Source organism: Medicago truncatula, chromosome 8 (assembly GCF_003473485.1).
Source record: "Medicago truncatula cultivar Jemalong A17 chromosome 8, MtrunA17r5.0-ANR, whole genome shotgun sequence".
Classification (NCBI taxonomy): domain Eukaryota; kingdom Viridiplantae; phylum Streptophyta; class Magnoliopsida; order Fabales; family Fabaceae; genus Medicago; species Medicago truncatula.
Window position 1 is genome coordinate 33,294,896 of NC_053049.1, and position 25,926 is coordinate 33,320,821.

At 31.5% G+C, this 25,926-nt stretch overlaps 1 protein-coding gene across 1 annotated transcript; it reads left to right on the forward strand.

Moving 5' to 3' along the window:
* The first annotated feature begins 1,340 nt into the window (after positions 1–1,340).
* Positions 1,341–5,060, forward strand: LOC11441533 (plant intracellular Ras-group-related LRR protein 4). The gene is made up of 3 exons (XM_003629035.3): positions 1,341–2,234; positions 3,278–4,200; positions 4,755–5,060. The coding sequence occupies exons 1-3, from the start codon at positions 1,589–1,591 to the stop codon at positions 4,905–4,907; spliced, it is 1,722 nt and encodes a 573-aa protein (XP_003629083.1). The 5' UTR covers positions 1,341–1,588; the 3' UTR covers positions 4,908–5,060.
* The last annotated feature ends 20,866 nt before the right edge of the window (positions 5,061–25,926 follow it).

Here is a 25,926-nt window from a genome sequence, read left to right on the forward strand (position 1 = left end):
AATTTTTTTTTTACCATTTTATAGGTACGAAGTTTTCACTACCGTTAAAATGTGGCTAATCTCCACTTAAAATATTATATGTACGAAATTTCCACCGCCGTTAAACCGTGACTAATCTTCACTCAAAAAGATATGAGACACACAAGGTGAGTTCACATCTCTCAACTGAATTTTCTTTAATTGAAAGAGTAGAGATTGAGCGACCAATAATGTTAAACAAATTGGTCGCTCAATCTCTACTCGGAGATCAATATATTGATACAAAACTTCTCTTACTCTATTGTGTATTGTAGTGTAGTGTATATGTGCGTTTTATGTCTTATCTTATTGCTCTAGCAAGATAAGGGAAGAATCTACATTTGGTAAGAGCTGATTCATCAGAAGTTGAGCTTATAATATAAATTAGATCATACGCTGTTTATTTAAATTTAGCATGATACCACCATTGTTTTTCTTAATTCTTTTATTTTTCTCCAGAAGGTCATACAAAAGTTACCGTTCATAATTTTATGTAAAATAAATAACTCGTTAAAAGATCATTTTTGGTCTTGAATATATAAAGAGTAGTCATAAATGTATGAAAATTCTAGATTGTCTATAATCCTGCACTCTGTTAATCAAAATAATATCTGATGTTAAAATGTTTCGTTAATCTTGTCATATCAGTTCATATAAGCAAATACTTACTGTCCTATTAGTCCATACTAAAAGAAGTGTATTGTTTTGCAGTCATAGAGTATTATCATGATCGATAACCTTTACAAGTGAGTTGGACACCGCATCTTTACCCAAAACCTTAAAAAAATAGGTTTATGAGTCATCTTATTTATAAGTGTTCAACCTTCACTTTTCTAAGTAATGTTATACTTCTAAGTCTAACTCATACTTGCAACTTCCAACTCACGGTTGTTACACTACAATCTTCTCTCCAGGTGTAAGCTCATCAATTCATCATACCCCCCGTCAAACATAAACTTTTTCATCCACTTACACTTACTTGCACCGCAGTTGATGACACTTAACGTGACATCCCGCCTGAACACCCTTGGTTCAAAAGAATTTCAATACAAAGAGTTGGTCGAACTCTTCATTAAACCACGTCACAGAGACCACTGTTGCGTTACGAGAGGAGCCCGATGGATCATCCACATTGGACTCAGAGCGATCATACAAGTGAATTGTACACCCCATCTTTACTCAAAATCGTAACCTCCACTTTTTAAACAATGTAAAACTTCTACCTCATATTTGCTAAACAACATTAATTATAAAAAAATGTGGTTGGTCCATTTCTTTATTTCCTCGTACTAGCGGTTATTTGGTGAATATGTGTTTTACTTGAGTGAGTTTGAGTCTCGTGATTTTAGGGTAGAAATTATCATGAATTATTATATATTTTTCAGTATATTCCTTTGCTGTGTCTGAAGGCGTTATCAACGGTTTATTACACTTCTTCTATATCTATATAATTATGCTTCTCTCCAGAAAACAAACTAGAGAAAGCAAAATTGAAATCCACTTCCAATTCTAAACTAAACTCTGCATAATCAAAATCATCTTTCAAAATCCAAATTCTAACAACAAAAAAATGGATTTATCATCACCGTCGTCGCCATCATTATCACGATCAACAGAAGATGCAGTAGAAGAAATAATGAAAACTCACAGATCATTACCGGCAAGGCCAAGAACAGAAGAAGTTGAAGCAGCCCTAACGGTGGTTGAAAACGCAGACAAAGAAGAATCGTCGGGACTAGAAGTATTTTCTTCATCATCATCGTCTAGAAAATCCAAAGGTTCTTCTTCCATGTCGGAAGAGCTTTTAACAATTTTACAAGAGATGCGGAAAAGTATTGTGTCTTTCGAATGCAAAGAGAAAAAGAGAGATGCTCTTAAACTCTTAGAACTCGAAAAAGTTCATGTTCTGTTTGATGATTTCATTCTCAAAGCTTCTAATTGCATTTCGAGTTCTAATAAGTCCCGTGATGCTGCTTCTTCTTCTTCTTCCAAGAATTTTGTTTCTTCTTCGAGTTTATTCGATAAAGAAGGTGTCGAGATTAAGGAGAAGAAGGGTTCAAAGTTAGCATTATTTACTAAGGATGACAGTTATTTGGTGAATAATAAGGCTATGTCTACATTCAAGTTTAATACTGATGCTTATGCAATTGGACACAAGTTATCATCCAAACCAAGTATAGTGGATAACTCCTCGATGAAACATGCATCCACTTCAGGTAAATCAATTCAATTATATTGGTAGAAAAATTGCTGACAAATATTTGCCATGACATATATTGTTGTTGTGAATAAATTTGTTGAAGTTGAGAATCTCTATTTTTCAAAAGAAATTGAAGGTTGTATTACTATAGTTGTGGATGTTATGCTTAACCAGTGTAGAATTTCTCTTTGCGCCTTCAATATCTCTAAGACCCCGAAATCATAACATTGTAGCCTAGAAAACGGAAATTGATCCTCTTCATTTTTCTCTCTCATGTTTTTTGAAGTGTCCACATGATTTCTATCCTTAAATCTCTCGTCTTGTAATTTTTTTTCACGCTTTTAAGATGAAAGGTTGAGATTTCAATGGATTCTTGTGTCACATTAGAGGATACATTATCCAGATAAGACAATGATTGCATGCGCTTTTTAAAACCTTGCTACTTTGTTTGAATTTACTAAAATGTCCATGAAAATTCTCACTAATTATTTGTTTATGTTTAAATTTAAAGATCTCACCTCCATAAATATAAATTTATTCACACATTTGGCATCTGTTTCAATAGATTACAAACATCTTTGGAGTCAGTGAGATAGTGATGAAAGCATGTGGGTCTGACGTTCCTTAACGTAGCTTCGATCTTATCATCTATGTGCATATGATACAACAAAAAATGTATCTTTTCATACACACGTGAATGACATCACTTATATGTGCATGAAATACTATACTCATGGTTGCATTTAACCTCAAACACCAATTAGTAAATCACTATTTTTTTAGGAAGAATTACTAAATCATCATTGTTGCTACTAAAACAGAACAATGTCACAACACAATTTGTAGGGCTGTAAAAAAAATGTAACTTTTTTACAAAGTGAAAATTAATCTTTTACTCTAATAAAATAAAGAGATACAAAGAAAAAAATGGTCTTTTTTACAATGTCATATTAAAGGATCCATTTTCCGATAAGACAATGGTTGCATGTGTTTTTTAAAACCTTGCGAGTTAGGCTGATTGGAAATAAAATATTTATTAAAAGATTTTTTTTTTTGTAGGTGAAGATAATGGTGGTGAAAACAAGTTGAGTTTGATAAAACTAGCCAACTTAATTGAAATTTCTGCAAAGAAAGGCACATGTGAGCTGAACCTACAAAACAAATTAAAGGACCAAGTTGATTGGTTACCTGATTCATTAGGGAAGTTATCAACTTTACTCACTTTGGATTTGTCCCAAAACCGGATCATAACCTTGCCTTTCACAATAGGCAACCTTTCATCTTTAACCTATTTGGATTTACATTCAAATCAAATCACACAGCTACCAGATTCTATTGAAAATCTCATTAACTTGACTCACTTAAATGTTAGTGCAAACATGCTATCATCTCTACCACATTCTCTTTCCAAATTGGCGCGACTCGAAAAACTTAATTTAAACTCAAATCAATTATCCTTGCTTCCCGATTCAATCGGGTCACTTGTTAACTTAAAGATTTTGAATATCGAAACAAATGACATAGAAGAAATTCCACACTCAATCGGTCATTGTTGTTCCCTTAAAGAGCTTTGTGCCGATTACAATCGGCTCAAAGCTTTGCCTGAAGCAGTAGGACAAATTCGGAGCCTTGAGATTCTCTCTGTGAGGTACAACAACATTAAACAATTGCCTACGACAATGTCGAATTTGATTAACCTTAAGGAACTTGATGTGAGTTTTAATGAGCTGGAGTTTGTTCCTGAAAGTTTGTGTTTTGCTACTAAGATTGTTAAGATGAATGTTGGGAACAATTTTGCTGATATGAGATCATTGCCAAGGTCTATTGGGAACCTTGAAATGCTTGAGGAATTGGATATTAGTAATAATCAAATACATGCTCTTCCCTATTCTTTTAGAATGCTCACTAGACTTCAAGTATTGAGAGTGGAAGAAAATCCTCTTGAAGTTCCTCCAAGACATGTAGTTGAAAAGGGAGCACAGGTATTTTTATATATTTTAAATTTGGTGCATTTTAACCTAGAACTAGAGACAGACTTGTTTGATTATTTTAGTATTTTGTTTTTTAAAACAAGTATTATCTAGTTTGATTTTTTCGTTTTGAAAGCAAATAAAAAAGCCTTTTGTAAAATAGTTTTACAAAACAAATTATCAAAATTAAGTGTTTTAAATTTTTAAAAAAGTACGAAGGACTCTTTAAGGTTTTGATTTTTTTTCTTCGTTCAAACATATACTCTTTTATATATACGCAGTATACGCAATACTATATAAAGATCAAATTTGGTAAGGACATATGCAAGGTCCATGGTACAAACCCCGACCACCACCAAAAAATAAATATAAAGATCAAATTCCTAATCACATATTTAAGAGACACGGCTTATCGGCCTTCCACCAAATATGTTGGTTAAATTTAGTTGTTTAAATCTTTAAAAATAATTAGTTGTTTATTTAATATATTTTTTTTTAATCTCAAGTTTAATTATTTTTTCTTTAGGAAAAAACATTCACTATTTCATTATGTGTTGGTGTAATAGGCAGTTGTGCATTACATGGCTGAGCTTGTGGAGAAGGGGGATGTTAAATCACAGCCACTGATCAAGCAGAAAAAGAGTTGGACTGATCAGATATGCTTCTTTTCAAAGTCTAACACAAGAAAGCGTGGTGGGGTTGATTATATTAAGGCTTGATTGTGTTCAATTAAACCATTGATAGAAAGTTTCAGATTGCAAGAGTAAGTTAGAGTTGTTTTTCTATTCAATTTCTTGCCGTGTAGAATTGAAATTTGGTTGAATACTATTTTGTTTATAAACATAGACTTATTTATAAATTACTAGATGTATTAATAATATTATGGCTTAATTGTACTTTTGGACCCCTATCTTTCCAAAAGTTGCGGTTATGGATCCCTAACTAATTTAAATACAAAACAGCTCCCTATGTTTTGATTCTTTGGCAGTTTTGGACCCCCAGTCCATTGTTGACCCGGTCAACGCTGACGTGGCACCCTAAGTGAGGTGCCACATGTCAATTTTTTTTTTTTTTTTTTTTTTTGCCTTGAGAGTCCAAAACTGCCAAAGAATCAAAACATAGGGGGCTGTTTTGTATTTAAATTAGTTAGGGGTCCATAACCGCAACTTTTGGAAAGATAGGGGTCCAAAAGTGCAATTAAGCCTAATATTTTTTATATAAAAAATATCTCTAAATTATTTTACAATTTTTTTGGTGCTATTATCTAAATATCTAATCTAATTTTCTTAATTTAAACGGAAAATGTTAGGATGAAATATAGTCCTAGTTTTAATCATGCAAACTAGGTGAAGTTTAGCATGGGAAAGACTAATTTTTCCCACCATAGGAAAGTTAGTTTTTAACCATTAGATCAAACCAAGAACACATCCTTACCATACTCCCTCATCACTAGATTTTGTAATTTTATTATTTTAAAACCATTTTTAAAAAAATAATAAAATATTTCGAAATTAAAATAAACTTAATTTTGGAAATTAATTTTCCAATATTTTTTTTTTTGAGCAAGTTTTTTTCAAAAAACTTAATTAAATCTTCGAAAATCATAATTAAATTTTTTGAAAACAAGTTTATTTATATTTTTTTAAATTTTGGAAAATTAATTTCCATATTTTTAAATTTATTTTTTATTTTTATATGTTTATTTTAATTTCGAAATATATTTTTTGTTTTTAAAAAATGGTTTTAAAATAATAAAATTACAAAATCTAGTGATGAGGGAGTATGGTAAGGATATGTTCTTGGTTTGATCTAATGGTTAAAAACTAATTTTCCCATGGTGGAAAAAATTAGCCTTTCCCATGCTAAACTTCACCTGCAAACCAATCACTAGCATTTGTTGCATTACCCCTAAAAAATCTAAAGGAACTGTTGCATTAATTAACTTAACTTAAATTCACCATTGGTGGCATGCATGGTGATATCTATGTTTTCTTTTTTAAGTGGAAGCTATTTATTAAATAAGAAGAGGGGAATCCTTACAAGTTACAAATGATAGCAGCAATAGCGTGGGGACAGTTCCCACCCATAACTTGGAACCAAGGTCTTTAGCAACACCGACTAAAGCATGTGCAGCAGAGTTTTTACATGTCTTAATAAAAGCAACACTAACATTAATTTTACTTGAAAGCATGTGTTAATTTTCATATCTTAATTAGAGGAATTTATTTATAAAGCAAATAAAGAATAGATTTAAAGGTGGTTGCAGAGATTTATTCGTCCTGTTCAATACGAGATTAGGTTTTGTGATTTGTCTTTTTGAATTTAAGAAAGTAGAATATTGATCTTGTGATGAATCAATGGAAGTTTTATTTTAATATCGCTACAATTCAACCAGTTACAATTGTTGTGTTCCTTAAAGACTAGATCTCCCACCCGTGCTACCGCACGGGTCATATGTAATTCACAATATCACTTGCAATAGATTAAAAACAGTGGTTGTGATATATTATGAAGACCGTGTAAAAAACTCTTTAGATATGTCTTTATATTAATCTGTTTTATTAAATGACCTTTTCCATGTCCGTGTGTTTTCTCAAAATGAGCGTATCTCAATCTGTATTTTTAATTGCAAATTGAAACATAAAGAATATTGTATATTTCCGAAATGGATATCTATTGAAATGTACGCGCAATGACATCGGATATAAAATGTTGATGTTCATTAGGAATTATATACAGCAACAAATTAAGCATGGAAATATGGCAGGAATCACAGTCATAGTACCAAGAATTCTGACAACATTGTTCTTGATTAATAAGCTGCCAATCCATGTTAAACATACCCACATACTCAGACACAAACCTGTATTCTAGCTGCATTTCAGCTGCTATATATTTCTGCAATCGTATGGCAATAAAGCAGAAGTCCTTTCGCGCACTATTTACATAGTAGAAAACACAAAACAGGTTCAATTATAAAAGCATGCCATAGCTACAATGCGATATTCAATGTTTAATAAACTGCAAACAACCAAGGTTCAATACACACAAATATATGCTTATAAACCTTTCACCCAATTGAATAGTAAATACATTTCATTTCAAATATATTCCAGACATATAATGGTAATAAAAGCTAACAATGACAAATGTTAAACATAAGACGAGTTGATGGCCATCTCTAAAATCTACCAAAATTTGTGGTGACTTGACAAACTCTTCAAAATACTTAATTTTCCTTCATTGTTGGCAAGCTCTTGGTTTCTATTCCATTGTCTTCTAAATTAGTTTTACCTGAAACAAAAACATAATTTTCTATAAAATTTGCTCTCCAAAGGACCACCTCCAAAAATTAATTAGGATATGTACATCATCATAATCATCACATATAGTATATTGATTTGATATCCTGTGGAGACACTTCTTTTAGATGGGATCAAATCGGCAAACAATGTTCTCTAATTGCAATTTTGCAGTCAAAGAAAACCATCTTAAAACTCAATTCATATTACTTGCAACTTGAAATCATATGAAAATGGGAGACATAATACATGTAGAACAGACTCTAATAGATAGTGCTTTTTGTTCCTCATTTTCCTCAGTCCTTGGAAGTGGAAGCGACAATCTAAGCCTAGTGGCCTTTATGTTCTGCATGTTCTAAGATGCCACCTTGCCTTCATAAAATAGTTCAAAATAATAATGAGCAAACAGCTACATAGAAATGAGGAAATACTTGTGTCTAGGTAGAAGTCAATAGAGATTAACATAGAGAAGTGAATTCTTTCTTTTATCATTATTCACAACAAAAAAAAACAATACAAACTAACTGATAATCTATTCTAGAATTTGTTAAGAAAAATTTCTCCAATAGACTATAATAGTGAGAAAAAAAACACAGTAAAAAATAGTTGGTCCAAGAGCCTTATTGACAAAGAAGAACAGTAAAAAACAAAATCTCCAGACGAAGGGTACTTGATCCAAGGCAGCAAGTAAAGTAAAACATTAACAAATAAGACTGTTTAGATGTGGGTGCTAAGTGCAGCAAGGCATAAACACGGAAGCTATATGTTCCTCACAAAAATACCATGTGCTTTTTACTGCATGACAATGAAAAGAAATTGAGAAGCTCAGCATAATTTCAGGGTAAAGATCCCAAACTCTTCATTACTTTTAACCAGTCTTGTGCTTTTTACTACATTGTCAAATAAAAAATAAACAAAAATGAAAGACACCAAAAAACATATTGATCTATGACAATATGCACATATCTCTTGAGATCCAATATGACATTATACTCACACCAATAAATAGTAAACAAAAATGAAAGAAGTTTCATATTTTTAATCTAAGTTCCAATGACTAATCACTACTGTATGATTGACATTGTCATGGTGTTTGGATGAACATGTCAAATATAACTATTAATATAATTTTTCAATTCGAAGCAAAAATTATTTTTATCACTTATAATCAAATTCAAGTTTAGAAACAAAATCAATTTTAAGTCTTATTATGAGTTAACTAATTTCAATAACAGATAGTAACAAAAATAATAGAGCTATCAAACCCTTATGTTGTTTCATGAACTAATTAGTGTTAGTGAACAAACACTAAGTAAAAAGCATACATAAATTAATAGACAAAATAACAGCTAAAAGAATGTTCTTCTCACTCTAATTTCAATATCTATGTTAAAATTAGGTAAAACTAAAAACTTGTTACTCTAGTCAAATCTTAAAAAACTTGTTACTAAATTCATGCTAAAACTAAAAAGTGAGGAAATAAAGAAGATTCAAAAGAAAGGAGAGATATTGAAACTTTGCGGCATTTGTTGCACCATAACATCAGTTTCCAAAAATCACAACACAAATCACATTTCTCTCATAAAATCATTAAATAAACACTATTTAATTGAATTAATCAACAACATTTAGTTAATAGCAAAAAAAAATAAAAATATATATATATATATATATATACGATGAATGAAAACTTACATTAATTATTAAAAGGGGTAAAAAGAGATACCAGATATAATTGATCAAAGAGATGCACCAGATAGCAAATCCACGCAAATCACACCACCGTGACTACCACAACCTCACTCTCAGATCAGAACACCATTAACATCATCTATTACCATCTCATCTCACCGTCACCACCATTGTCTCCGCCGTCAGAATGACGCGACGACAAAAACAGAGAAGGCGGCGAGGGAGAGAAGGCGGAGAGAAGAAAGAGACTGCTGAAGCAAGTTATAAGGCAAAAACAGAGAAGGTGGTGAGGTAGAGAATGAGAGAAGGCGGAAACTATTGATTGTGAGAAGAATAACTTTGAAGGGGAAACAGATGCATACGACATATTTTCTAGAGCCCACTATTGCCTCATTCGTTGGAAACTTGAATCAATGAAGGGTGTGTATGTTACCAATGCACTTGTGATTTAAAATTGAAAGATAGTGTTTATTGGGAACAAATAGATTGTGTGTAGATCAACACATATTGATCTAACGGCCAGAACGATTTGGAGCCAAAATCATTAAGATTAGGGTTGGCACAATTTTTTAGCAGTGTTATTCATATTAGAAATAAGTATGATATGATGAGTCATAGCCCTAAATTCATACTTAGATTCGATTAAAATAATTTAATTCAGAATCTAAGCAATTTACTACTGTCTTGTTTGGATGGAATTTAGTTTGTCAATCCTACTAAGCTTCATCTAGAGATACGGTATAGAAACAAACATACAAATTAAATCAGACTCAAGAATCATAAATCAAATAAAAATATTATTAAATGAATCAAAAAAATAAGAAGGAGTTCATCTTGAAACCTTAATCAAAGAGGTTTAGTTGCACATGACAACTAACAACATTACAAAACAATAGAAAAACATACCCTAGAGAGAACAATAGGAGGATGGAGATCCTCTGCCTTAAATCTCTTATGTTTGACCCTTGCCTTGTACCGCTAGCTTTCTGAATGAATAAAAGAATTTGCATGGGTCTCTATTTACAATAATCATTACTTAGGGGTTAAGAGATGAAATTAGGCTTTTTATACCGATCCAACTCGAAATACAAGCAAACAGCGGTTTATTCTCGCAAGCCAAGTACAGGGTGCATGAACTCACACGCAGGGGCACATGAGGCAGTAGAATGGCTAGCTCATGCATAAGGGGCATGATCCCGTGCGTAGGGTTGCATCTGGCAGCCCCTCATGTGCGAATTTTACAGTTTTCGTCCTTTTTTTTTTTCCGAGCATTCTTAATTTCTATCTTGCAATGACTTGGAACTTGAAATTAATTTTCTTCACTTTGTATTATATTCAAAGACATTCTAAGAACCGTTGATCTTCAATCTTCATATCCTTGATCCTTCACTAGATGTCTTGCTTTGATGATTTACACGATTTCTCACTAGATAGATCCAAAACACCTATTGAGTTGCATGATTTAGGATAAATCTGAATTACAACGATTCGAATGAAAATAATATAAAAACTTCCTCAAACCATCAACAACTCTTATAAATGACTTCTAATTTTCCTTCAAATATAAAGAAAATAACTAAAAACATAGCCAAAAATATCATATGACGTTCCATCATCACATACAATCTGTAATGATATGATCTATTTATAATAAAGAGAGGTTTCCTTTGATGCAATTAACAACGGATTTGGACTCAGCCTCTATAATAATTGGTGTTTCCAAATCAGTATCAAGGGCCCGTTGTGGACACCATCTTAAGGCCAATGCTTCAGCCAACAAAGAAGAAATTGAGAATTTTTCAAGGCGAGTAGCAGCAAACCTTACTAGGGCAGTGTGATCCCAGGTTAAATAGCCCGAACAAGTTGTGCCATTTCCAAAGCATCCTACATCTATAGTTTGTCTTCATAAACTAAATTATTATAATTAAACTCATATCTTTTCTACTTATAAATTATGATAAGGTTAAATTCTCATCCATAAAATAATATATAGAGTTGTAAAAAAAACTTGAATATTACAATATTATATTATATTGTTTGTGTATATATTTGTGTGAGTATTTTTCCACAATGAAACTAAAATAGTTGATTTGAACATATATGTCAAGATGTTTGTTGCGTGTGACAACATGACTTTTTTTTTTTTCTTTTCTGTGCATCTTCTTTGGGAAAGAATCCAAAATTGTAAGTTCTTTTTTTCAAGAGTGTCCGGGTACTCGTTAAAAAAATAATAATAAGTGATTTTATCAACTTTAACCGTAATAGACATTAAATTCATGTTTAATTTGATGCTGATTTCAGTTAATTAATACTCTATCTGTCCTAAATTGTATGTCACTTTAAAAAAATTATTTGTCCCAAATTGTATGTCACTTTACAATACCAATGAAACATTAATGTTATTTTTCCTATTATATCCTTAACTATTTATTACTCTTTAATCTTTCAATTCTTTCATTTATCTTTCCCATATCATTTATTAAGGATAATTTTGTAAAACAATTCATAATATTTCTTTCCCACACAGTATTAATTACACTTCTTAAATATGTGTGAAATGTCCAAAACGTCATACAATTTGGGACGGAGGAGTATCTTTTTTAACTAATGAAATGCAAATAGCTGAGGTGGATGATAAGTTGTTTAACTTTGAGAAAAGTGCACTCATAAATTTAGAATCATCTTTTGACTTGCGTATTTTGTGTGACAACGTCAGGTTCCATAACCAATCTTTTGTGAGTGAGTCCAAAAATGCAATCGTCCTATTAACCATGCAACTCTTAGGGGTTTCATCTGTCATCTTTGTCCCACATCTAACGTTCGATAAATTCAAATAAGAGGAGAGTTATGAATACTTTTTTTTAATATTTACTTTACCGCTTACTTTTTATTGGTTATTTTTCATTAAAAAAATATATAAAGAAATATAACGACTTGAAATTGTGTAAACAATATTCATTGAAGATTATATTCATGTATAAAATTTCTTCAAGATTTTCCTTTTGTGGTTGTTGATAGGTTGCTTGTGGTGGTTGGAAGCTATTGTTTCCACCCAGTGATATTTTTTTATTTGGCCAGCCGTAATGTAGTTGTTGGAGTAAGGATTTTGTTTTTGCCTTGTATAAGCACCCATGTACTTGACTTGTTCTTCAGAAATCCAAAACTTGCTGGAAGGCATGCATCCCTTTCATGAGCTTTTTCACATAAAATCGTAAACTTCACCATTGGAAGATATGTTCGCCACTTCTTGTACTGCTTCCAACTTTTTAGCTATTGCTTCCAATTGGATGCTTAGAAGTTTGTTGCTTGATCGTAACACATCTTGTGTTTCCAAACTTAGCACTCCTTGCTTCTTTTGAACAGACATTTCCTCGATTTTAAGGACATGTTATTGATCATCAATCAGATTTCTTCTGGTGTTTCATTCTTCATAGTACCTCCTGCTGATGTGTCTAAGAGCATTCAAGTTTGTGACTTCAAACCATTGGTTAAAATTAAGGTAATTTCATCTCAAGAAATTTGTGGCATGAATGTTGCTTGAGTAGAAACTTAACTCTCTCCCATGAAATGAAAGAAGTTGAGTTGGACTATACGTTTTTTTAATTTTGAGAAAAGACCGCCCATAAATTTAGAATAATCTTATGTTGACAACATGAGTTTCCATGACTCGTCTTTTGTGAGTGAGTCAAGAAAATACAATATACTTCATATCATTCAATCTTGTAACTCTTGGGGTTTCATCCCTTGTCTTTGAGCCATACCCGTCGTTTGATTCGATAAAGTTTTATATATATGTCATCAATTTATCTCATACCAGTTATTAAAATGCTGACTCACAAGAATTTCACATAAAAAGAGAGTATCATTGTAAAGAGATTATTTAAAATTTGACTTGTATTTTCACCACTCCATATTCATGCACATGATTAGTTATGATATGTTAGACCGTGTAATATGTTTAATACGGACAGTACATTAAAATCAAACTCACTAATTTATGGATAGAATTAGAAGAAGAAGAAATATTGTTGCATTGAAAAAATAAATTGCTGGGTCATTTATAAAAAGAAATTTAAGTTGAAATGAAGTCGGTATAATTTCTAGTGGAGAAATTAAGTGGAATAATGATGGGCTAATTGCGGGTATCATTTTTTCTGTTTTTTACATGTAAAATATAAAACTAATAGATTATAATGTCAAATAATGATATGCACACCAACAAATTAGGGTGAACATAGTCGTAACCTTTTCAGTTTCTATTATAGATTAGAACAATTAGGTGGACTCCTTGAAACGCTTTCTCTTGTAGTAAAGAACAAGGAAGATGATAATTCATGGACATCAAACACTCACTCTACACTTGAGAGATAAAGAAATAAAAAGATTGATATGATATATATGTGATGTATTTGGAAGAGAAATAAAGAATAATGAGGAGTTACATGATATCATAATCCAAAGGAAAAAAAAACATACAAAACTGCATAAAATGTATTTGACTGCGATTTTTTATAATATGAAGGATCACAATGTAGCTGAACTCAACATTTGACTGAGATTTTTTTTATCAAATCAAGGTAATTGAACAAAATATTAAGGAGGAAAACTTGCAAGGCACAACATGCATAATATTATAACATAAAATAAAAACTGCAACATCATAACAACCCAAATTCAAAACAAAACAGAAAATAAGGAAAAGTTTACAAAATGACAAGACACATATTATGGTGATAGACTAAAGCTAGCTGTCTAAAGATTCCAGCTTAATTTGTCCATGCATGCATGACACCTATGCTTCAAAGTCTCACTAATATAAACCCAAACGAAGTTCCAAATCAACTCCTCCATCACCAGCAGAAGGACTCGGAAGAGTCATGGAAGTGCTTGCTTCATAGTTGTTGGTATTGTTTCTCCTGCTAGCTTCTCCTTCATGATATGTTGGAACAATTGGGAAAAGAGCAAGAGTTTCCTTTGCAGGATCATTGTTAGCAATCATGTTATGCATTGAATAATATGAAGCTGATGATGATGAGTTTATCCCGTTGAAATCATATTTTCTTTTCTTTAAACCATGCACATATTCGTCTGGTAGGTGCCTGAAGAAGCTAGCAGCATAGCTTTGAACTTGTTGTGGAGTCTTGTTGCATACAAAGTTCTCAGCAATTTTACCCCATCTCCCTTGTCCATACTTAATCAGCCCCATCACAAATAAACTAAGACAAAAATAAAATAAAAACATGCATTAAATATCTATTATAAATTTTGAATTTAATCAAAATCTTTTATAGTTAAGTACAACATTAAATATCAAATTTTAAGGCAACAACAATAAATTGTTCAAAAAAAAGGCAACAACAATAATCAATGCTTGCACATTATTTAATAACCTTTTTTGACAAAAATTTAATATTTAATAACCTAGGAAGGTTTAATTGAAGTTGAAATGAAAGTGTAGAAAGAATTAATTTAAAAAGTTGAAATAACAATAAGTATTAGAAACGAAAACAAAAACTGATCACCAAACTAGACATGTCTAACACTTCTATTGACAAATTCATAGACATTTTTTTTATTTCTATCTCTTAATATTGTCTCTATTTCAAGTTTTTTTCTACTAAAACTAAGTAGAAATGAATGTAAGAAAATCATTGCCAGAAAAGTTTAAATAATGGCCAATAAGTGGAGTAGAAATGAGAATATAAAGAGTATTGCAAAGAAAAATTAAAATAATGACAAATATTAGGAAAAGAAAAAATTGAGGATTTTTAACCATAGAAGTGCAGTGACATCATAATAATAAAAAATTAATTAGATTTAAGGATGAGAGATGCAATTACTCATGCTCTGTCTGACTCCAAGGCACCATTTGCCTAGATCCACTTGGGAATGGCATGGTGTTTGATCCAGGTAATGGTCGGAGAACCCTAGCAATTAGGCTACCACCATGTGTGCCAGTTTGAGGACAGTTGGTAGTGATCATTTGATGGGACTGATGGGTGTGTTCTTGAGCTGATGGTCCCAAAAAAGTAGTATTGTGTTGGTGGTGAAGATTAGGATTGGTAGAATCAAAATTAAGTATCATTGGTGCAACAGATGAAGATATGGGTATTGATGGAGGTGAGTCAAGGAAGTATGTAAGATCAATGGTCTCCATAGGCATTTTTTCTTACTCAAACTATGCTTTGGAGTGTGTTCAGAATTGAAACTGCTTGTGTCTTGATTTATAGAACTCCTAAGCAATTATTGTGTTTCAATTTACCAAAATGTCCTTAAAAATTGTCACCATTTACAATAGTTTTTGTTTAAATTAATGATCACACCCACTTAAATATAAATTTATTTACTCCCCCGTCCCCCGTCCCTTAGTGTAGAAGGATTTTACAAAAATCACGGGTATTAAAAAGAATTGTTGGAATAATAAATTTTTCTAAAAAAATATGTACCTATTATCTAATTGCCCTTCATGTATAAATATATTAAATGTTGATTTTTCATATTCAACGACAATTACTAGTATTAACAAGGGATATAGTTAAAAAAAGAGTAATGAATACATCTAAAAATTTATAGATGATATTATATTTAGGGACAAACACTTTCTTATAAATATTCTTATAATTAGGGATGAAGGGAGTATATTATTAACATTATTTTGATAAATCATTTGCATGTTTGGTGTTACGGTGAGATGGTGCTGAAAGCTCCTTGATCCATGACGAAGCAATGATCTTATCGCATGCGTATGACGTCAAAAAAATTTATCTTTCCAAACATTTACGAACAATGTCACTTGTATGTAGTGAGACTATACTCATATTTGCATTTCATATTAAACTCATATATAGTTTGTTTTCATAAACTAAATTATTATAACTAAATCAACATCTTTTCTACTTATAAAACAGGATAAAGTTAAATTCTCATCCACAAAACAATATATAGAGTTGTAAAAAAAAAATATAACTTGTTACAATTTTAGATTAAATTGTGTGCGTGTATGTATATATTTCTGATTTTGTGTATTTTTCCACAATGAAACTCAAATTTTTTCCAAAATGAAACTTAAAAAGTTGACCTGGACATATATGTCACGATGTTTTGTGTGCGAAAACATGACTCTCTTTATGTACATCTTCTTTATGAGTGAATCTAAAATTGTAAGTGTTATTTTTCAACTTTAACCGTAATAGACATTGAATTCATGTTTAATTTTCTGCTGATTTCAGTTCAATAACATCTTTTTTAACCAATGAAATGAAAATAGCTGAGCTGGATGATAAGTATTTTTTTTTTTTTTTGTGATAAGACAATAAGTTTTTTAACTTTAAGAAAAGTGACTTCTAAATTTAAAATCATCTTCTGACTTGCGTATTTTGTGTGACAACATGAGTTTCCATAACGAATCTTTTATGAGTGAGTCCAAAAATGCAATCATCCTATTAACCATACAACTCTTAGGGGTTTCATCTGTTCTCTTTGTCCCACATCTATCGTTTGATAAATTCAAATACAAGGAGAGTTATGAATACTCTCTTTTCAGTATTCACTTTACCTCTTACTCCATGTGGTCGTATTTATATGCAAAATACTACTTTTTAGATTCATTGAATATTTAATGTATTTGGTATATATTATACATCAAATATATTAGGCATTCAATAAATCTAAAAAGTAATTTTTTGCTTATAAATGTGACAGGAGGGAGTACTTTATTTATTGGATTAAGTTCATATAGATCTCACCATTTTAGCTGAGACCATTTTTTTAAGTGTTCACTCACATAAATTTCACTAAAAAAAAAGAGTAAACATTGAAGAAATAATGTTGCTATAACTTCTCATTTTTCCTATTTTTGACTATGTCATTAAACTCCCTTATTTTTAAAGTAACTATTGTTTTGCGTTTTTTCAAAGTAACCAATGAAATGAAAATAGCTGAGCTGGATGATAAAAAAAGAGTAAATTGAAGAATGCTGCAATTTCCCAAAATTATATTTATTAACTATTGGTTGTTTTTCATTGAAAAAATATATAAAAAAATATAATGTCTTGAAATTGCATAAACAATATTAATATGAAGTCAATCAGTTATAATTTTCAGATTATCAAAAATTTAACTTGTATTTTAACCACTCTAAATTGAAGCATGAGATTGGTTGTGTTATGTTGACATTGTAAATTATTTTACATTGGCAATGCATGATAATGAAACTCATTGATTTTTGGGTAGAATTAGCGAGAGAAAATTAATGTCGCATTGAAAAAATAAAATGACATTCATTTAACCATTTTCTATTTTTTTTGGTACAAATTTAACCATTTTTTAATATAAAGAACCAATTATTTTGAAATTTAGTCTGTATAATTTCTAATGGACCAATTAAGTGGAATAATAAATGGGAAATTGTTGGAAATGATTTTTCTGTTTTCTAACTTAAAATCGAAATCGATATCTAAGAGTTTACAACGTCAAATGATGATCTGCAAACCAACAAATTGCGGCTCACTCTTGTTGGTCACATTTGCAGTTTATATTATTCATTGAAACAATTAGGTAGACTCTTTGAAACTCTTCCTCTCCATTAAAGACAAAGGAAGATAGTCCATGTATATCTAAATACTCATTCTACATATTGAGAGAGAAAGAAATCATGAGAGTGATGTGGTATATGTATGTAATATATATAGGTGATGTACTACAAAGAGAGGGATGAAAAGAAAATGAGGGGTTAGATAGAAGTTGGAGAATGAGGATGTCCAAATATGATTATTGATGAAAAAATGACATAGAAAACCATGTCAACAATATTTGGCTGCGACTTTTTGTAATATCAAGGATCACAAAGTAATGAACAAATTATAAAATGTTGTCTAAAATATCATGACCTTTTACCCTGAAAGATGATTATTCAAGAGAATGTATTGAGACAAGACATTTCCAAAACCATTTGAATAAATGATCTATGTTACATAAGAAAGAAAAACTTGCAAGAAGCAACATGCGTAATATAATAACATAACAGAAAAACTACAACATCATAAATAACCAATCAAATTCGTAATAGAAAACTAAAAGGAAAACATTACAAATGAAAAGCCACGCACTATGGTATGCATGCATGCATGACACATATGTTTCAAGTCTCACTAAACGAAGTTCCAAATCAACTTCTTCATTACCAGAAGAAGCACTAAGCACTAGGTCGAGTATCGTATGTACTTACTCTCGACTTCTGGGTTGAATACTACTTGTACTTGTCTCATTTATTTTTAATAAAGCTCTTACTTGTTGTTCATAAAATAAAAAAATAAAAAACTAGATAGAGTCATGGAAGTGCTTTCTTCATAGTTGTTGGTTTTGTTGCTGAAACTAGCTTCCCCTCCATAATATATATGTTGGAACATTGTAAGAAAAAGGAGCTTTCTCTGGAAAAAAGAGTGAGAGTTTCCTTAGCAGGACCATTGTTAGCAATAACTTTCCTTTTCCTTAAACCGTGCATATATGCGGTTTGGTTGGTACTTGAAGAAGCTATATATAGTAGCATAGCCCTGAACTTCTTGTGGTGTCGTCTTGTATAAATAGTGCTTTATACTTTTGCTTCATTTCCCTTTTCCATACTCAATCAGTCCCATATAAAATAAGCCAAGACAAAAAAAAAAAAAAAAAAAAAAAAAACTTGTATAAAAAATCAAATGAGGTATACCAAAATGTGTCCATATGGTAGGGTGGTAAAAGCCATTTAACCCAAAAATCAATGATAAATTGTGAGTTTGGTCCCAAAACTTTAAAAATTAAGTGGCAACAATAATCAATGCTTGCTCATTACATAATAACCTATAAATGAGTAATTGAAGTAGAAATGAGTTTATAAAAAGCATTACCATTAAAAAAAGTAAAATAAGGATAAATATTAGAGTTGAATCCGGTGCATTAGATGAAGATATGGGTGGTGATGGAGGGGAATCAGGGAAGTTTGAAAGCTCGATGATCTCAATAGGAATTTTGCTTAAATGTGGGTTACTCAAAGTATGCTTTGGGGTGTGTTTAGAGTTGAATACGCTTGAGTTTGATTTAGATAACTCCTAAACAATTATTCTGTTTCAACTTTCCAAAATGTCCATGAAAATTTTCACTATTTAATAGTTTTTTTCCCCTTCAAATTAATGATTTTCTTTTTTTGGTGGAAACAAATCAATGAAATTACCTCCTCATATATAAATTTGTTTACAATTTTAACACTTTTTGATAGATTATTTACAGGTTTGGAGTCACAATGAGTAAGATGATACTAAAAGGTTGTGGATGCAATGATCCATGACATAGTTTTAATCTTATCACATGCATATTACGCCACAAAAAATGTATATTTTTAAACACGAGAGAATGATCTCACTTATATTTAGTGAGAAACTATACTCATGTTTGCATTTAATCTCAATCAAACTCATATATAGTCTATCTAAATATGCAAAACTAAATCAACATTTTTGTGACTAATAATAAAACAGGACACGGGCAAATTCTCACCCACAACACAATATTTAGGGATGTGAAAAAAAATATATAACTTCAATATTATAATGCTAAAGTTAATGTTTTCTCAGATAAAATGTAGATATAAGAAAAACAATTGACAAAATTGATGACATTTTATGTGAAACAAGATTGTTATATATATATATATATATATATATATATATATATATATATATATATATATATATATGTGTGTGTAGAAAATGATGCTAACTTGTTCCCTCAAGGTTACATGTTAAAGAACTCATTATTGAATTATACATTTTAAAAGTCGTGCATTCAAGTTTTTAGTTAATAGACAAAATATTATGTTTTCCAATGTAAAGTTACTTTTTTAGGGTTCTTTATCTACGACATAAGGAATGGTTTTATGGAGTGGTAAGAGGCTAGATTTTTCATTTCATAGAGTTGATGATGTAAAGGTTAGAGACTTTAAATAGCGCGAGGTCTTTGATAATAAGACCAAAGTCTGCATGGAGTCTAGAGTGGGTGTGTCATGATAGTAGGTTCTTATAATATTAGAGGCTTGGGTGGGAGGTTTATAAAAAGTAAAGTGTGTAAGTTTGTGATTAAGAACCATTTAGACTTCCTTGATATCCAAGAAACTAAATTAGTAATTATTGATGATAATTTGTGTCATTCTTCTTGGGGAAACTCTTCGTGTGAATGGAGCTTCTCCCTGGCTCTGGGTAATAGTGGAGGTATCTTATCAATTTGGTGTAAAGATAAAGGCAAGCCTCTTTTCTCCTTCTTAGGGGTAGGTTTTCTAGGCGTCTGTCTTACTAAGGTGTTTCTATTAGGCGTTGTTTCGTGGTTAATATTTACTATGTGTTCTTTGGTGGAGAAAAGAAATATGTGGGACCAATTAATTCTATTGAAGGATTCCTTCGGAGGGAATATCTAGTGTTTAGTTGGTGATTTTAATTCGGTGTTGCATCATTTTGAACGAATGGATGGTTCTGGAGAATATACTAGTAGGGAAACTTCAAAGATTCGTGAATTTGGGATTTTATTATCTTGAATGGTCTTTTTGATGTTACTTTGTTAGGGAGGTGTTATACTTAAGTTAGACGAACGGGGGGAGGGGGGCTATGAGTAGGCTTGACCTTGTCATGGTTTCTGATGGTTGGTGGGATAGTTGGGGGGTGGCAAGTTTGTGGGCATTGGATAGAGATGTTTCTGATCATTCCCTTTGGTGTTGAGATATTCTAGTTAGTTGTGGGGTCCCAAGCCTTTCAGGTTCAATAATGTTTGGTTTGATCATCCAGGGTTCTCTGAGATTGTTGCTTGTAGTTAGAGATCTTGAGAGTTAGTAGGGTGGCTGGCTGTTAGATTGAGTGAAAAAATCAAAAGATTCAAATCTGAGCTGAAAATGTGAAATGTTGAGGTTTTTGGTAATTTGGAGTTTAGGATTTCATAGTTGGTGGAGCAAATTAAGATCCTATATTTAAAGGATGGAGATAGGGTCCTTACTTTATAGGAATCAAACTTTAGGATTAAATCTTGCTCTAATTTGTGGACTTTATTAAAGTTTAAAGATGCTCAGATGTTTCAAAGATTAAGGGCCTGTTGGTTGAAGGATTGAGATGCTAATACAAGGTACTTCCAGGCTTGCTTGAAAATAGGGGTAGGAGGAATTCTGTCTTGGCTTTACAGGTGGGCGCATCTTGGGTAGAGGATGTAGTAGGTATCAGAGAAGAGGTAGTGAATTTTTTTCCCTACTCATTTTTCTGAACCTAATTATCATAGGCCTTTGATGGAGGTTTTTGAGTTTAAAAGTTTGTCTATGGAGGATAGTAGTGCTATGTCTGTTCCTTTTTCCCTCGAGGAAATAGTAGAGGCGGTGACCAGTAGTGATGATAATAAGAGTCCAAGGCCAAATGGTTTTAACTTCTCGTTCTTTAAAATATTTTAGGGGCTGATTAAAGAGGAGGTTAATGTTCTCTTCCAACAATTTTTCTTTAACGCCTCACTCCCTAGAAGCTTCTCCTCTTATTTTATGGCTTTAATCCCTAAAGTCGACTCTTCTCAATCTCTTTGGGAGTTTCATCCTATATCTCTTATAGGTTCCCTGTATAAGTTGATTGTTAAAGTTTTAGCTTCAAGGTTCACTTCAGTGATGGATAAAATCATTTCGCCAAACCAGTCAGCTTTCCTTAAAGGGAGATAATTGGTGGATAGAGTGGTGGTGGTCAATGAGGTTGTGGATCTAGCAAAAAAATCTAAGCATGATAGCCTCATTTTTAAATTGGACTTTTAGAAAGCTTATGATTCAGTGAGCTGGGGTTTCCTGGAATATCTTTTGAAGAGATTTGGTTTTGATGATAAGTGGTGTGCTTGGATGCGAGCATGTGTGTTTGCAGGCAATCTCTCAGTGCTTGTCAATGGGTGCCCAACCTAGGAAATTAGTATTCAACGAGGAATTAAGTAGGGTGATCCTATAGCTCCTTTCCTTTTTCTACTTGTTGCAGAGGCGTTGAGTATGTGTGTTAGGAAGGCAGGGATGGTGGATATGTTTACTGGTTATAAAGTTTGGAGATCTAGGTTGTTTGTGACATACCCTCAATATGTTGATGATACCCTTTTTATAGGAAAGGCAACAATGTAGAACCTTTGGGCCATTAATACTATCTTAAGGTGTTTTGAGCTTGCCTCAAGTCTTTGAGTTAATTTTGCTAAGAGTTGTATTTTGGCAATTAATGTTGATGCGTCTTTCCTAGGTATGGTTGCAAATTTCCTCCATTGTAGTATAAGTTATTTTTCTTTTAAGTATTTAGGTCTTCCAATTGGGGTTAATTCTAAGAGATTATCTACTTGCAGCCTTTATTGGATACTCTAGCATCTCATCTGAGTGAGTGGAGTACTAGGTTTGTCAGTTTGGTGGGAGGGTGATTCTTCTAAACTTTGTACTTAACTATATCCCGATTTTTTTTCCTTTCCTTTCTGAAAATGCCAAATGGTGTTTGGAGACAGATTGTGAGAATTCAACGTTGTTTTTTGTGGGGAAGGTATAAAGGGGTGAGGAAGATTCCTTGAATCCGAGGGTCAGATGTTTGTAAGCCTAAGAGTGAAGGAAGGTTGGGTATCATAGATCTAGAAAGGGGAGGCTTTGTGGAGAGATATTATAGGAGCTAGATACACTACTACAAAATTGGGAAAATATAGCGCTCCATTACTAGCGCTTTTAACATAAAAGCGCTATAAATCAAAACACGGGGCTTTTGCTAGCACTTTTCTGAAAAAGCGCTATCTATACTTCTACCTTTATATAGCGCTTTATTTCAAAAGCGTCACTATTGGTTCAATAAAAATAATAAATATTTAAATAAAAAACAGTTATATTGGTATATGGCGCTTTTGATGAAAAGCGCTATAAATAAATCAGTATTAAATAGCGCTTTGTGGGTTAAAAAAAGCGCTACTGTATGTTTGAGAAATATAGCGCTTATTAGTTAAAAAAAGCGCTATTTTAATGTAGCTGAGTAGTAGAAGATTAACATCTTCACCTTAAAGTCCCTTGTTCGATTCCCTGAAACTGTATTTTTTTTTTTTTTTTTTTTATTTTTTTTATAAGAAACGCTACTAACTAACAGGTCCCCTGTTCGATCCCCTACATAACATATTTCGATTTTTTTTTTTATTTTTATGAAAAATGGATAGCTACTGCAAAGCACACCCTTTTTAAATATTTTTATCATATATTTTTTTTTGACAAGATATTTTTATCATATATATATATATATATATATATATATATATATATATATATATCAAACTAAATCCAAACTTTTCCAAAAATAAGTTATATGTCAAACTAAATATATATTAGTAAAAAAAAATTATTCAATAAAATGTGCATGTTATATTATAAATAAATATAAAGAATTAAAATTAATAAAAACTATGTAAAAATTATAAATACGAACTAGCACTATACAATATATAAAATAAAGGTTTAAATGCTCTTTTGGTCCCTTAAGTATTTAATTGGTATCGCTTTGGTCCCTTAACTAAAAAAAATTGTTTGAACACTTTAAGTATTTTTTAGTCTCGTTTTGGTCCCTTCAGTTAGGTTTCCATTAGGTTTAATAAAAAACGTTAAGTGTAGACACGTGTCACTTTGTCATTGGCTATGAGTTTTTTTTTACAAAAAAAAAAATAAAAAATAAAAAATATTATTTTTTTTGTAAAAAAAAACTCAGAGCCAATGACAATGTGACACGTGTCCAGGAGTTAACTTTTTTAACAGAAGGGACCACTTAGGTAAACGGAGGTAAAGTTATGGGACCAAATTGAGACGGTTTAAAATTAAGGGATCAAAATGAAATTCAAAAATAAGTTAAGGGACCAAATCATGTATTAAGCCTTTTTTTTTATATAATAATTAAGAAGCGAATAATTTATTATATACCATGTGACATATAACATTTCAGATTGAAAAGTTGTTCAGTTTCCAACAAATCAAAACATATGTTTCTATTCAATAAATTAATTTTTTTCTCGAGTTATTAATTGTGTTGATATGTGTCCGCATCAATATTTTGTGTCAATATTAGTGTTTCATATATTATATTATATGCACATGCAGATCCTGAAGCATAAGTGATATCTTTATCACTAAAACCATTGATGGCAACAAACAGATTCGTGTGAGAAATTTGTCTAAAGGATTTTTAAAGGGATCAAAATCTTCAACTTCATCGACGTGGATATAACATACATTGGAAGTATATTAAAATTTCAAAGCTAATTAATTATCACAGTAAAAAGAAAACCAGAATTAAGTTCAAAATTACAACATTTATTACCATTTATTTTTGAATTTCATTCTGGTCCCATAACTTTAAACCGTCTCAATTTGGTCCCATAACTTTACCTCCGTTTACCTAAGTGGTCCCTTGTGTTAGTTTTTTTAACAGAAGGGACCACTTAGGTAAACGGAGCTAAAGTTATGGGACCAAATTGAGACGGTTTAAAGTTAAGGGACCAAAATGAAATTCAAAAATAAGTTAAAGGACCAAAGCATATATTAAGCCTTTTTTTAAACCGTAACGGAAATCTAACAGAAGGGACCAAAACGTGACTAAAAAAAAACTTAAGTACTCAAACAATCTTTTTTTTAGTTAAGGGACCAAAATGATACCAATTAAATACTTAAGGGACCAAAAATAGCATTTAAGTCTAAAATAAAATATTTGTTTCATAATCTTTGATTTTTTTAATACCAGTAATATATTAAATAAAATATTGCCAACACAATGGGCCTAATTTTGGAACATCTTTTTTCTGCACCAATACAATAAGAAGCCCATGGATCTCGTCTTCCCTAACCGCCAAGGGAACTGTAGCAAGCAGCCATTGAAACAACAAAACTAAATTCGCCGGCCGGAAAACGTAAGAAGTGGGTTGAAGCGTTGAACTCAACTGGACGGAAAAAGTCACCGGAGTTTGTTATCGGCCACCGGAGTTAGCTTTCTCTCTCTCTCTTTTTCCTGTAATTTCTTCTTCAGGTATCTCTCTTTCTCGTGTTTTCAATTTGTGTTTTCAATTCTGTCTGTCGAAACTGCCAATTGGATTAAAAAGCTATCATTGGATTAAAAAGCTATCACAACTGCCAATTGAAAACACTAACTTATCATTATCAATACTTCAGGTTAAAGGGTTAAGTGAAAAAATCTCAGCATAATCTCAGCATAATCTGTGCATGTTTGATAGTCCCTGTTTGGTAATTTGTTTTCATTACTTCTATTGGTCCTATATGTTTTCATGGGTATATAAAGAAGAAGAAAAAGACACAAAGAAGAAAATAATTAGTCATAGTGTGTTTATGTCACAATCAGAGTCTGAAAACAAGAGAATGTTTCACAAATATGCTTCATTTGTTCATTGTATAATTCAAGTGTAGTTATGACTTAAGTGAAGATAATAACATGATTTTGTTAACAAAAGGTTGAGAAGTACTCAAAAGGCAGAGCTAAAACTTAAGAATCTAAACGCTGCCCTAAAACTTAAGAATATAACAATCTACAAACAAAATTCAAATTTAATAATTCATAAAAATAATCAACTTCTAAAATTTAGTAGTTATGTATACTTTTTTATGGAAAAAAAAGGTTTATTTCACAAACTTGACAAATAAATTGCTTGGTTGACTCTCACTCCTCTAACAGCAACCTCTCTCTCTGTAGGTTCTCTTTCACGGCTC

Bases quoted from the DNA above. Each gene is read 5' to 3' on its own strand.
- LOC11441533 (XM_003629035.3), top strand. From the start codon at position 1,589: ATGGATTTATCATCACCGTCGTCGCCATCATTATCACGATCAACAGAA. The intron at 2,235-3,277 runs GTAAATCAATTC...TTTTTTTTGTAG, and splicing joins GAAACATGCATCCACTTCAG to GTGAAGATAATGGTGGTGAA. The intron at 4,201-4,754 runs GTATTTTTATAT...TTGGTGTAATAG, and splicing joins TAGTTGAAAAGGGAGCACAG to GCAGTTGTGCATTACATGGC.